The following is a 14,418-nucleotide window of genomic DNA, read 5'->3' on the forward strand; positions in this document are numbered from 1 at the left end:
ATATAGACTGAACCCATTAACTGTATAGTTGTTTCTACAGATGATCTACCAGATCGCAATTGCGATCGCTGCATACACTGCTGCGCCGACTATGAAAGCTGGCTGCAATTCCAAAATTGTCTTTATAAAGTGGTGCGTGATCCGCTCTTCGAACTGGCCATAACGCTCTGCATTGTGCTCAACACAGCATTTCTGGCCATGGAGCATCATGGCATGAGTGAAAGCTTTCGCAATGCGCTGGATGTGGGCAATAAGGTAAGCTATTATATAAATTGTTTGGTATTTTATAAATATTGTTTATAATTTACAGGTGTTTACATCAATCTTTACATTCGAATGCATTGTTAAACTGATGGCGCTATCAAAGGACTTTTTTCTCTGCGGTTGGAACATATTTGATTTGATTATTGTTACGGCTAGTTTACTAGATATTATATTCGAGCTTGTGGATGGTCTCAGTGTGCTGCGTGGTCTGCGCTTGGTAAGCTTTGATATTATTGGAAAATATGTCTCTTATTAAAGTTATTGCCTTTGCAGTTGCGTGTTTTGAAGCTGGCACAATCTTGGACGACGATGAAGGTGCTGTTGAGCATTATTATATCAACAATTGGTGCACTCGGCAACCTCACGTTGATCCTTGTCATAGTCATTTATATATTTGCTGTCATTGGCATGCAATTATTTTCCAAAGACTATACGCCTGAGAAATTTGACCCAGACCCAGTGCCAAGGTAAGCTCACACATATTTTATGGCTTTAATCAGTAATTAATTTATAAAACTTGTTGCAGATGGAATTTCAATGATTTCTTTCATTCATTCATGATGATATTTCGCATTTTATGTGGCGAATGGATTGAGCCTCTATGGGATTGTATGCGAGCCGAGGAGGAGGTTAGCTGCAGCTTATAAATCATTTAAATTGAGTGCTAATTCTTATGCCATTACAGCAAGGTGCCTCCACATGCTTTGCCATATTTCTGCCCACTTTGGTCATGGGAAATTTTATGGTGCTCAACTTGTTCTTGGCCTTGTTGCTCAACAGCTTCAATTCCGAGGAACTCAAGTCCAAAAAAGAGGCAAGTTTTATGTGTTTTTTATTCAGATTACATTTTAATTTAACGTTATGCGAATGTATATCTATAAATGTTTATGTGTATGTGTGTCTTTTACTTAAACAAAAAGGAAATTGTCTAAAATGCAAGCAAAAATCCCTCAGGACAAGCAGCACTTGTCCTTAAAAACCTACAAACTAAAAAACAACTATTAGTTATATATTTATGAAAAGTTATTGCATTGCACTCTCAATGTGTGTTTCGGTGTGAATGTGTGTCTACCTTTAGCTATATATAAATACATCTATACTTACAACTATCGACACCTCACCTGCATAATTTAAAACAAAGTCAATTGAATTTAACACCTAAAGATGTAAAGCACTTTTTTCAAAAAGTGTAACATACACACAACAAAATCCAAATTAACACAAGACTTAATTCAAAATAAGCTAAACTCTCATATGCTACACATTTGGGTAGCCAACTAATAGACTTCACTAATTAAATTTGAATAATTGCAAAAATTGTCTGCTCGAAAACTTAAAAACCCTAAGCCTAAATTAAAATTATTGAATGCCAAGTGGCAAAAGTTATTCAGTTGGTTACCCTAGTTTACTTTCATCTACACTTATAACAACTATTCTATTTTAAATGTGCTTAATGTGTGTTTTTTATATTTTTAAATTAAACAACTAAACTCTAAACTAATAATTAAAAGCGCCAAGCACAAAAAGAAAACAAACTTGGTATTTTGAGCTGGTTCTGACATTTCGGCTTAGTCGATTTGAATATTTTGCCTAAGTATATTCAACTAATTTATTGCCTATGTCTTAATGCATTTTAAACTCCTGTCTAAGTCTCTGTGTCTAAGTCTCAATATATAACTTTTGAAATCGCACTAAAAACTACAATTAACTAAACTTTCTGTTTGCACTATGCGTTTAAACCTTAAACTAACACAAAAAATACACAAAACTAATCACATATACTACCTACCAAGAAAAATAAAACTAAATATTTAAATACACGAAAAACGTTAAACAGATTTTCAAGAAAAAGGTAATTTTTACAAACTAAAACCCTATTAAAAAAAAAACCATTTGTTTGCTAAATTTTTAATTTAAATTGAAGTAAAACCAAATTTATATAAAAATTTGCTATTGCCTGTATATAAACTAAAAGCTTGCTGTTAATTGTTTATAATCTTAAATTAGCTACAATGTTTTGTGTTTAGCTTATTGCTGTTAGATTGTGCTTGTAACTGTAACTGTTATGCATTGGATATATATATAATCGTGAAGCCCAAAAATTTATATTATGAACAATTTTAAGTAGTGTTATTATTTTATTTTATATTTGCCCATTGCTATGCCAGACATTTGCTAATTTGTTCATTTCTTTTGTGCTGTAGGAGGTGGGCGAGGAGTCCAAGCTGGCGCGCAGCATAGAACGCGTGCGTGACTTGATAAGAAAAAAGCGGCAGGAGCGCAAGGATCGCAAGGAGCGAAAATTTGCAGAAAAGTTTCAGCAAATTGTGCTCGAGGCGCAGCAGGCGCATGCGACAACGGTGGCGGCCAGAGAGCTGGAGAAGCCTGGACTGCTGGCGGAAACTAAATTCCATAGATTGAGCTATCAGGTGAGTTGCATACTCCAAGCTTAGTTAACAAATCTAACGCTTTGTTTGATTTACAGGAGTCTATGAACCGGCCAGTTTCAGGCTCGGACTTTGGCTTTCAAATTCCGCTCAGCGATGGCCTGCACACCATAGTCGATGGTCTGGAATATGAGGAGAGCGAGCAGGCGGCAAGCCAGCAGGAACAGCAGCTGTCGCCTCAGCCAGCTAGAGATTGCTTGCCGCCCACCTACGAATGCGCCATGCTGTCCGCCGCCTCGAGCAATTGCAATGGAAATGGTAATGGTAGCGATCATAATCTAACGCCCTTTGGCCAAGCGGAGCGCAATCGGCTGCAGCATCAAATCTCCTCGGGCGTGGGCACGCAGCAGAATGATTCGCGCGACGAGGCGACGTATACAGAGTCCATAGAGCTGCGTCTGCTGGGCCAGTACAATTCCACAGACACGGATCCGTATGCCTATGCGGCGGATCAGCGCAGCGGCTCCTTGGCGCGTGGCGATTCACTGCAGGACACTGACGAGGCTTATCTCAAGTATCAGAAATCGCTGTTGACGCGTTCACCCAGCTACCGCAAGTCGCTGGATCGGCTGTCGCAGTCCAGTGGGCAGTCGCAACGCTCGCTGCTGCCTTCGCGCAGTCTTAAGTCGGAGGAGGAGAGCGCCATGCGCCGGCATTCAAGCGGGCATTCATTGAACTCCATATCATTGGAGCAAGATGAGCTGCTGTCACAGGCAAATCTACGCGAGGAGCTGCTCAATTGCGATCAAAAGGAACTGTTTCAGTTTTTGCAGGACGACGAGCAAGTGCAGCCAAGCAAGTCCAAGCTCAGCTATATATCCAATGCCATAATGCACAGTCAGGCGCATGGTCAGCAGGAGCGTGAGCCGCTTATGGAGCACTCTGAATTCGATAATATTATTCAGAGCTTTGAAAAGGAGCTGGAGGAGATAAAGCGCTCAACCAGCTCGCTGGAGCGCAAGATTTGCACATTGTCTGAGCCCTCGCCCGCTGCCGATGAAGCCACCAAGGCTATAATGGAGCACATTGCTGTTATTACAGGCGCCTCGGAGCGCACAGCAGCCGATGAGGTGGTGCATCCGCTAAATCCCTATGACAGCTATGATTTGTCCAGCGTGCCGCGACGCTCGCACTCGGTCAGCGCCGCTGCACAGCGTCAGTCTGTCAAGCTCAAGCGTCGCAGCCTGGAGAAGCAGCGCAAGATCGATGAGGACTTTAGCATCTCCAATGAGATACGTAAAATCTGTGATCAAATACACGCACCCTTTGCTGCCATGGAGGCGCTAGCAGTAGCAGCCACTGGCAACGCAGCCAGTGGTGGACACTCGCCGTTCATGCGGCGCAAGACGGATCCGTTCAGTGTGCAGTTCGATCGCTTCAAGCGTCTGTCGCTCATCGAGCGCGTGGACGAGCTGCCCGAGGATGATAAGCCCATTTCCACGCTGCGCATTGAGTCGGAGAAGATGCCGCGCAAGTTTCTCAACAGCGAGAAGCTGCGCATGGACAGTCTATCGCTGAAGAGCACCAATTCGTATGAGAATCTGCTGATACAGAAGCAGCAGCTCTGCCGCGATGCAGTGCGTCCGCTGTCAAGTGTGCCGGCCACGCCGCCCACGTCACTCAAATCGAGCATTGAGCCGCCGACACTGGCGCAAATTTCATCGCTAAAGGCAACACCGCCGCTGGCTGCTCTAACGGAGCACCAACAGCACTATCATGCCACAAACCACGAATCACTTGCAATTGCAACCACAGCAGCCGCCGCCGCCGCCATGCACCCAACGGCTGTGAGCGCTGTGGGCGCCTCGAAGCGTCGCAGCGCCGAGCATCCACAATCAAGACTAGACAAAGCCGCTTCCTTTCAGTCAGCGCGCACCGAGTCGCACAGCTCGGGTGCGGCAGACAACAGTTCGTCGCACGCCGCCGGCAAATTACACCTGTCCAATGGCCAACATCAAGCACGTGCTGGTGAGAAGACTGAGCTGCCAGCTGAAATGCAGGCGGCGTCAAGCGCCAGCAAACCGTCGGCGTTTACACGACTGACTGAAAAACCATGGCATTGTTTGGTTTCCTACGTAGACGATCTCACTGTCGGTGGGAGACGTAACTCGCAGGGCGCTTACAATGATCCCATGACTTTTCCCAGCTATGGACAGGCTAAGCCGCCCAAGGTGCCCGACGATTGCTTCCCGCAAAAGTGTTACGAACAGTAAGTAGCGTAGGCAGACACTTCAAAACGTTTCTCTCACATGTGTAATCTTTGCAGCTTTTACTTTCGTTGTCCTTGGTTCATGTCCTGCATGGACACGCCAAGTGCCAAGCATTGGACGCGCGTTAGGACGGCAGTCTTGACGGTTGTCGATACTCCAGCCTTTGAGTGGTTTGTGCTAGTGTTGATCTTTGCGTCGAGTATTACGCTCTGCTTCGAGGACATTTACTTGGACAGCAACAAGACGCTGAAGCGCGTGCTCTACTGGACTAACTTCAGCTTCTGCCTGATCTTCGTTGTGGAAATGGTGCTCAAGTGGCTGGCGCTAGGATTTTCCAAATACTTTACCAGCTTCTGGACTATACTTGACTTTATTATAGTGTTTGTAAGTTAACTAGCCACAGCTAATTGTAAACACAACTTAAATGTTAATTGCTTGACAGGTATCTGTGTTCTCGCTGCTCATTGAGGAGAATGAGAATCTCAAGGTATTGCGCTCATTGCGCACACTACGCGCCCTGCGTCCGCTCAGAGCCATCTCCAGGTAAGCTCAACTATAAGCTATAACTACAACTCAACTCAACTCAACAATCCAACTCAACTCGACTCAGTAAGCTCTATTGTTAACAGCAGCGAATGAAGTAAGCGCTCTCTCTCTCTATGTAGGTTTCTTCAACTTTCTTATTTCTTAACATTTAAAACTCAAATTGAGCAAATCTTACTCTTTGCCAGAGCTGTTTACTTACAATCTCGTCTTCTTTATGAATTTCGAATAGAAATTTGTAGTGTACATTGCATTGTCATGTCCTCAACTTTAGCTATAATAATAATATATATTTGTATATATATATATAACTCGTTGTGCTTATTGTAGTGAAAAAAACAACATTTATTTGTAGCTAAGTAGTTCCCTGCAATTCCCGATATGTGTCCCGTAACGTTTAGAAATTTCATGCAAATACATTTCTATTCCAGGTGGCAAGGAATGCGGATTGTAGTAAATGCTCTCATGTATGCAATACCATCAATTTTCAATGTACTTTTGGTTTGTTTAGTTTTTTGGTTAATTTTCTCAATAATGGGTGTGCAATTCTTTGGTGGTAAATTTTTCAAATGCGTCAATGAATTGGGCGAATTGCTGCCAACTACTGTAAGTATGCGCTAAATACAAGTAGTAAACATTTATTATATATATACATATATTTATAATTTAAAACAATTAATTAAACTTGCATTTTGAACTGCGCAGGAGGTGAATGACAAGTGGGACTGCATAGCTCAGAACTATACGTGGATCAACTCGAAGATTACGTTTGATCATGTCGGCATGGGCTATCTGGCGCTGCTGCAGGTGGCCACCTTTGAGGGCTGGATGGAGGTCATGGCAGATGCAGTCGATGCACGCGGTGTGGATCTGCAGCCGCAACGGGAGGCCAATTTATATGCGTATATTTATTTTGTTATATTTATTGTGTGCGGCTCGTTCTTTACACTCAATCTGTTCATTGGAGTTATTATTGATAATTTCAATATGCTCAAGAAGAAGGTAAGCCAGTTGGGCCTTGGGCCAGTATGACCATAGAGATTAGATGTGTTAACGTTCCAAAAACTGTACATAATGTAAACACCCCCCAAAAAACTCAATTGTACCCCCATTTCCAACAAAACTCCCAACTTGTTGTTGTGTATGTTATATACTATAATATAACCATATGTATATAGCGTATGTTGTCCACTTTTGTACAGTTATTGTATTGTCTCCTCTCTCTCTCTCTCTCTGTCTATGTGTGTGTATTTTTGTTATTACTGTATATATATAAATAAATGTTCATTCTATTCTCATCACTTTTATAGTATGAAGGAGGAGTGTTGGAAATGTTTCTCACCGAATCTCAAAAACACTATTACACCGCTATGAAAAAATTGGGACGAAAGAAACCACAGAAAGTTATTAAGCGACCTATAAATCATTTTTTAGCTATGTTTTATGATTTATCCAATTCGAGAAGGTAAACAAGCAAAATGTTCTCTACAAATCCGCAAATTTAATTACAAATTTATATATCTATAATTATCTATAGTTTAAATTTAAATTATGTTTAGTACTAAAACTAGGTACACAATCAAAAAATCAACTAAAAACTCTAATTCTCTATTGACAAATTCTACGAGCTATGATAAAAATCTATAAACCTATGTATATTATTTACGATTTGGTGATAAAATTCATTTAAACACTTTACATTCTTCGCATTTAATGCATTCAAAGGCTGTGTTTGCTGCTTCTTTATCACGCGCCCAAACATGAACAAAGAAGTTGCACAAACACCATGAAATATGAATAATTAGGATATGCAACTAAACTTATAAACTATAATTGTTATTAGCTGTTCTTAGTGCACATTTTGTTTTCGATAATTTATATGTATGTAAACTAAATCCTAGATAAGAAACTCTGTGCACTTTTAAATGAAATGTGGCGCATGTGCATAAAATTATAAATAAATAGTAACTAAATAGTTGGGTATACAGCTTAGCTCTAATCGATATATAAGTCTGGTTTTGGGGTTTATTAGGAATCGCAAAACAAAACTTAGCGCACCAAAAAACTTATTAGACAACAAAAGTTTGCGATTCCCAAATATTTGTAAATACAACTCTTTTTAAATGTATGATAAGCATGTATATAAAAACATTTAGTTTTAGTTTTAGTTGTACTTATTTTTTTTTTATTATGCAACTCAAAAAGGTTTTTGTAAATAATTATTTTTCTGTACTAATTGTTGAAATTTTTGAGCAGCATCTAGACTTCGGCACGGTTCGAAGTCTAATCTATGTATTATGTTTTGATCAATTGGCATTAATGTTATGTAAATGTGATTTTATTTCATATACTCGTACTTAAACTCAAATCGCTCTACGCGCTCTATGCAGATTTGAAATTGCGATATTTGTACTGATTTTTCTGAATATGCTAACCATGGGCATTGAGCACTACGATCAACCGCATGCCGTGTTCTTTATACTGGAAGTAAGCAATGCCTTCTTTACCACTGTCTTTGGTCTGGGTAAGCCAACTAGGATAATACGCTAACTTAACTATATAGCTATGCTAATCATACGCAAATGTATTTTCAGAGGCCATAGTTAAGATTGTGGGACTGCGTTATCATTACTTCACAGTACCCTGGAATGTATTTGACTTTCTGCTGGTGCTGGCCTCCATCTTTGGCATACTCATGGAGGACATTATGATAGACCTGCCCATAAGTCCCACGCTGCTGCGTGTGGTGCGTGTGTTTCGCATTGGACGCATTCTGCGGCTCATTAAGGCCGCCAAGGGCATACGCAAGCTGCTGTTCGCATTGGTTGTATCGCTGCCGGCGCTGTTCAATATTGGCGCGCTCTTGGGACTGATTACCTTTATCTATGCCATACTGGGCATGTCGCTGTTCGGGCATGTGAAGCTGCAGGGCGCCTTGGATGACATGGTGAACTTCCAAACGTTTGGGCGCAGCATGCAGCTGCTGTTTCGCCTGATGACGTCGGCGGGCTGGAATGATGTGCTGGAATCGCTAATGATACAGCCGCCGGACTGCGATCCGTTCTTCAATAGACAAACGAATGGCGACTGTGGGCATCCCTTGCTGGCCATTACATACTTTACGAGCTTCATTATTATCAGCTATATGATTGTGATTAATATGTACATTGCTATTATACTGGAGAATTTCAATCAGGCACATCAGGAGGAGGAAATAGGCATCGTTGAAGACGATCTGGAAATGTTTTACATACGTTGGTCCAAGTAGGTGCTAGCGTCAGAGCTAAGCAGCGTTTACTCAGAAATGTGTGGATTAACTTTTGCCGTTTGCTTGATTTAATTTCAGATATGATCCACATGCCACCCAATTTATACACTTCTCGCAACTGTCCGATTTTATTGCCTCACTCGATCCACCATTGGGCATCTCGAAGCCCAATAATGTCGCTTTAGTGTCATTTAATCTGCCTATATCAAAGGGTAATAAAATACACTGTCTCGACATTTTGCACGCGCTAGTTAAGCACGTGCTAGGTCATGTCGAGGAGACCGATAACTTCAAGCAGTTGCAGGAACAAATGGATGTCAAGTTCAAGAAACAGTTTCCAACGCGTAAAGAATTGGAAATTGTTTCGTCGACGCGGATCTGGAAGCGCCAGGAAAAGGCTGCTAAGACCATTCAAACCGCTTGGAAGGAGTATTTGCGGTACTAGCGAAAGCAGCACAAAGCAAACAAATAAATTGAAACTTTCAACTAATGTTTATTTGCTCTATTGACTTTTGCAGGCACAAGCGTGAAAAAGAACGCTCCAATTCAGGCGACAGTGCTACACAAACCTCCAGTCCCGGCGGCTGGCAATCGAAGCTCTCGGCGCTCAATTTCTTTCATCTGCAGGTGAGTGTGGACTGCAAGCTGAGCTATAAGCTTGATTAATGTTTATTTAATTTTGCATATTAGGTCAGCCGCCGTGGCACTGCCTGCTCCAGTCGCGCCTCCTCGCGCAAGTCTTCACGTGCCTCTGATGCCTCTGATTTGAGCGAATTGGCCGGTCCTTGGCTCAATTTGCCGCTCATGTTAGTCTCTGGCGCCGATGATGTCGTCAAGGATATAAAACAACAAAGCGATGAAATGGGCAAACGGTAGTTAATTCATAGCCTTACACGCACCCATCTTAAACACACACACACATGTATACACACACACACTCAGAAACATAAACATATTGTGATTCGAAATGCAATTTTTAGACGAAAGGCTTTCACACTCATGAACAGCAAAAACAGCAACATTGATTCAAAAGAAAACTTAACGTATTTTGTTTTCCACAATTTTATATGAAACTTGAGCCCTATTTTTAGCAAATCCTCTTGTATCTCCCTAAACTATGAGTCCTTGCTCGCAGATATGGTCACAGCCGTTTTAAGAAGTGGCTCCCAGCCTAGCGGCTTGAATTACTTAGGTAAAGCCAATGCTCATACCAGTTAGCTTTAGCTAGCAACAAAAAAACAACAACAGTAACAACAACAGATACAAATTGAATATATACTTATATAGTATACTATATATATTTGCAATCTTACAACTTCGTTTTTTAGTTCTCTTCAAACAACTCGCCGCCCACCAAAGCTCTCTCACTCATATATGTACTATTTATAATATACATACTATATATATATTTATATTTCAACTTAACTATGTACCCAGTAAAACCGTAAACAATCGACTTTCAATTAGCTCTCAGCATCCCTCAACTAAATCGCTACTCATTACAGTTTAAGTAAACGCCAAAGCAAAACCAATTATGTAAATCAACAAACAAACAAACAAGCAAACAAATCAACAGTTCTCTTATCAAATAGTCATTGCTGCAATTGTTCTTAACTTAATTCTTATACAAGCTATTTGCAGTAAATCGAAATTGTAACAATTATAATTTGTAAGTAGTAAAAACTATCGAACAAACAATTAGACGAATTCTAAGCCGATTAGTAACTGAATGCCTAGTTTTAGTTGATTATATTCTAAGTTGCTTAGTCGCTGCTTAAACTACAAAAAATACATAAACCTCTTTATAGTTTGCATTATTTCAAACAAACATTTAAATTGGCCGCAAGTGATGTTCAAAGTAAACTACTTTAAATATCGCTGCTTAACGAATCAAATACTATATACGCTTTTTTAATAACTGCTTTTTATACTACAGTGCTCTGAGTTTGTGTTTCGTCTAAAAAATTGCAGAGTTTATAAACCGAACAGGCAAAAAAATAATTAAACTATCTTATATCTAACAATTTCCTATGCTGTATGAATGTACATCAAAAATGATATAATTTATTTGTATTTGTTACTATTATTATTTTCTATTATCTATATATCATTAGCGGTAGCATATTTGTGGAAGCGCCTAGAGCAAATCGTCGCCGAAGCTTTTATAATTTCTTTTTGCGTCATCAGGATGCTGTCGATGACAGCTTAACCTCACCTTCAGTACATAGAAAAAGTAATTATTGACAAGTGCCTTAATCACAGCCACTACAAAACTTTAAACACCAATCTATATTGTAAATAATCTCTTGTATATATATGTATATTCATAGTAACACCAACTTACATATATAGATTGCACTTATAATATCGATTCATGTCATTATCATGAGGCTTACACTTTTGTCTCTTTCGAATTCTACCAATTTACGCACATTTGACAATCAATCTTTCACTCAATCAATCAGTTAATTTCATCGTTGTACAGACACTTAACAATTGTTGTTCGTTTCATAACTACTAATTACACAACTACCTAACTGCCCATTAACTTTAACTATTAACTGTATCTGTATCTGTATCTTAAACTGTACCCCGCTCCCCCTTTTTGTCTCACACAACCCTTTGTATCTTTGTGCTATTCACGATCCTTGGACACTAATGCGTGCATTTCACCCACAACAGCTGCAATAAACACCAACAACACCACCTCTACTTCCTCATCCGCCTCCGCCTGCGCTAGCGCCACCACCACCACCAACGTCGATAGTGACAACAAACTACAACAGGTGGTGCCGACTCCAACGCGCAAGCGCGCCTCTAGTTTTATACGCAAGAAACCGCCCCTAGAAAGAGGTTTGTCAGCACAAAGCGCTTTAAGAGTTAACAAGAACGCTTTTGTCTGTATGTGTTAAATCGTAATTCACCTTCGACTGCCGAACACACGCACTAAATCACATCTTTTTGCACCTTTTAGCTGACGCATCTGCACCGGAGGTGATAGTGACGAAGCCGTCGCCGGATCAGCAATCGATGCCGCACTCGCATGCGCATGCGCTGGGCTTGCGTCCGGACAATGCCACGTTGGTGCATGTGCTGGTGCATCGCGAGAGCGAGGAGTACAAGGAGGAGGATGAGACAAGCCTTTCATCGCCGGGACAGAGCTCCATGAACGGCCAGGCGTCGTCGGACAAGCCAAAGCCGCCACAAATACGCATAAGCACGGGCTCCGCGGAGAGCGCCATGGACAGCTGCCTGATACCCACAGTGCACATAATGGTTGACAGTCCAAAGGAGCCGCCGCGTGGCGACTTTAGCGCTGACAACGAGTTTGGCTATGCAGCAACACAGCCTGTAGCCATCGATGTGGACGCGCCCATTGATGTGAATGTGCAGGGTGATACTTCCCAAGTGTTTTACGAATACAATCCCGAGCCGGAGCTGGATGTAGTTGCGCTGGAGCAGGGCACAGATAATGCCAATGGCTCAGCTGCTAACAACATGCACAGATGACCTTCAGTACTTGAGCTTGAGGCAGCTCAACAGCCAGAGCTAGAGCCAGAGCCAGTGCTGGAATATGCAATCAGCAGCAGCAGCAGCGACACTAGCAGCTGCCATAGCAGCAGCGGCAGCAGCAGCACCTCTACAGCTAGCCAGTCAACCGGAGCCGGCAGCGGGCAGCGTCCAAGTTGACAATCTTCAAACTGAGAGCAATTATTTTTATGTGCATTTGAGAGAATACTCTTAGCTGCTTAGATTTAGGGCATATGGGGCAATCAATTCGGGGCCCCAGTTTGTTATTACGATTACGATATACGCAATATATATATATATACTAGTCGCTTTATACGATACTATCCAATGTTTATAACATGCAATGCGCTGTTGGCCTGGCAGCCGACTCTAGGCTAGTATAGTTTAATATATATACATCTATATATACATTACATAGTTTAGCTTAGTACTAGCTTACGGAATCAATATACATATAAACTCTGTGTTAACAAAGCGTGCATTAAAAAACCGTACAGTGCGTACACGTTGTAATACTCAAATCAAAGTCAAAACCAAAATCATACGATTTAATAATGATGATACGATATAACAAATCGGTTGGTTTTCTGTTCAAGCAATCAGTCAGTCAGTCAGTGAAGTAATCATATCGACGGCCGATTTTGAAGATAATTTAAAGGTTGTTTTACTTATACAATACCAATACCAATACCAAATACATAGAAAATTTACATATATTTGTAATTAACAATCGAGGCGTTAAGTTAGGCTCATACTCATACTAATAGAATTTAATTTACTTGAATGCAATATATATATATATATATACAAACATATAGTATATAGTATATACGGTTATACATATTTTGTACATATGCCAAATGGAAGTATTTTAAAAGTAAAGCTAATGCTGTATACTTAATCATAGCCTACAATACTATTTGCATTGTTCATTAATTAGTTAGCAACAATTTAATGAATTATTTTTGTTTCGAACGAGTTTACGATTACCAGTTACATTCTAGATTAAACTACATACTATATTATATTATACCATATTGTTCCAGTACAAAAGACAAAGTATTAATTAGTAGTTCTCAATATTTGCCTGATGTAAATGCTCTCTCAACACTCCTCTGTCTCATTTTACACTCAAGTCAAGTGAAAAAGAAATGTAAACCAATAGGAATACGCAACTAAAGCCAAAACAATGTCAAGTGATTTACCTAATTACTACTCGTAACTCGTAACATTCCAAAAAACAAAAACTAAAATGCAATCCAACTCAATGCAAGTGCCATGAGCACATTAATCGTTTAATAGCTAAGACCCACTCGGGTATTTGTTTGATATATAGCCACAGCAATCAGTCTAACAGTCGAATTAGTCACTGTGAACGTTATATAGACGCATATGTATTACGATTATAATTCTTATTGTTAACATATTATGTAATATTCTATGTACCAACTTTATGGCCAGTTACATGTTGAAACGCAGTCCTACCTAAGTAACAGTGAGATTCTATTTTAACTATAACGCTTTACGAATACTTACCATACATACAATGTTTTTTATTATTGTATTATTATAATTATGTTTAGTCTAACTAAAGCAAATCAAAACTTGCATCAGTGCTCTTCTATTTAAGCTTCCACAAACATTAAACTTTAAGTAGAACTATTCTATAATTGTTTATACTACCTAAACGGCCTTGGCCACGTTTCAAAGAAATGTTGCTACTTATTTTCGATGACATATTTTGTGACTATTTTTTATGTTTAGTTTATTAACGAATTATCGTTTGATACATCGAAGATAAACAAGTATATTAATCACGCCATCAGCAATCTGTGCAACGCACACACTTTTACACTTTTACTCTAACTTTCTAACAAGAACAACAACAACAAGAACAAGAACAAGAACAACAAAAACAACAGACAATCAGACAGCGATTGATAGTAAATTGAAATTATGGTACCAACTAAATCGTTTTCTTCAACTAATAACAAAAAACCAAGCAAAACCTAATAAAACGTACACACAAAAACTTAATTGTGATTTTAACTGCAATTTTTACACACAAAAAATGTAAACAAAGAGCATAAATTTTAATTAGAATTGTTAACAAATTGCTAAATGAAAGATATATACTTGTACGATAAATATTGAA

The 14,418-nt window shown here is 39.9% G+C and overlaps 1 protein-coding gene across 9 annotated transcripts in view; it reads left to right on the forward strand.

The window, feature by feature from the left end:
- LOC108596329 (sodium channel protein 60E) overlaps positions 1 to 13,045 on the forward strand; it is a 30,943-nt gene extending 17,898 nt beyond the window's left edge. For 6 of the 9 annotated variants that reach the window (XM_017981959.1, XM_017981955.1, XM_017981956.1 and 3 more), the window contains 20 exons: positions 41 to 255; positions 311 to 481; positions 538 to 731; positions 791 to 893; positions 950 to 1,078; positions 2,469 to 2,693; positions 2,750 to 4,920; positions 4,978 to 5,305; positions 5,364 to 5,464; positions 5,896 to 6,070; positions 6,170 to 6,466; positions 6,775 to 6,929; positions 7,855 to 7,988; positions 8,059 to 8,728; positions 8,811 to 9,170; positions 9,251 to 9,359; positions 9,423 to 9,604; positions 10,847 to 10,965; positions 11,415 to 11,633; positions 11,707 to 13,045. In XM_017981959.1, the coding sequence (XP_017837448.1) occupies positions 41 to 255; positions 311 to 481; positions 538 to 731; positions 791 to 893; positions 950 to 1,078; positions 2,469 to 2,693; positions 2,750 to 4,920; positions 4,978 to 5,305; positions 5,364 to 5,464; positions 5,896 to 6,070; positions 6,170 to 6,466; positions 6,775 to 6,929; positions 7,855 to 7,988; positions 8,059 to 8,728; positions 8,811 to 9,170; positions 9,251 to 9,359; positions 9,423 to 9,604; positions 10,847 to 10,965; positions 11,415 to 11,633; positions 11,707 to 12,242 (6,593 nt within the window). In that variant the 3' untranslated portion in view covers positions 12,243 to 13,045. Of the gene's footprint in view, positions 1 to 40; positions 256 to 310; positions 482 to 537; positions 732 to 790; positions 894 to 949; positions 1,079 to 2,468; positions 2,694 to 2,749; positions 4,921 to 4,977; positions 5,306 to 5,363; positions 5,465 to 5,895; positions 6,071 to 6,169; positions 6,467 to 6,774; positions 6,930 to 7,854; positions 7,989 to 8,058; positions 8,729 to 8,810; positions 9,171 to 9,250; positions 9,360 to 9,422; positions 9,605 to 9,823; positions 9,925 to 10,846; positions 10,966 to 11,414; positions 11,634 to 11,706 lie in introns of those variants that run through there. The other 3 variants (XM_017981962.1, XM_017981963.1, XM_017981964.1) reach the window with 3 other exon arrangements.
- Positions 13,046 to 14,418: the final 1,373 nt, after the last annotated feature.

The sequence above is a fragment of the Drosophila busckii genome, chromosome 2R (genome assembly GCF_011750605.1).
Source record: "Drosophila busckii strain San Diego stock center, stock number 13000-0081.31 chromosome 2R, ASM1175060v1, whole genome shotgun sequence".
Taxonomy (NCBI): Eukaryota; Metazoa; Arthropoda; class Insecta; order Diptera; family Drosophilidae; genus Drosophila; species Drosophila busckii.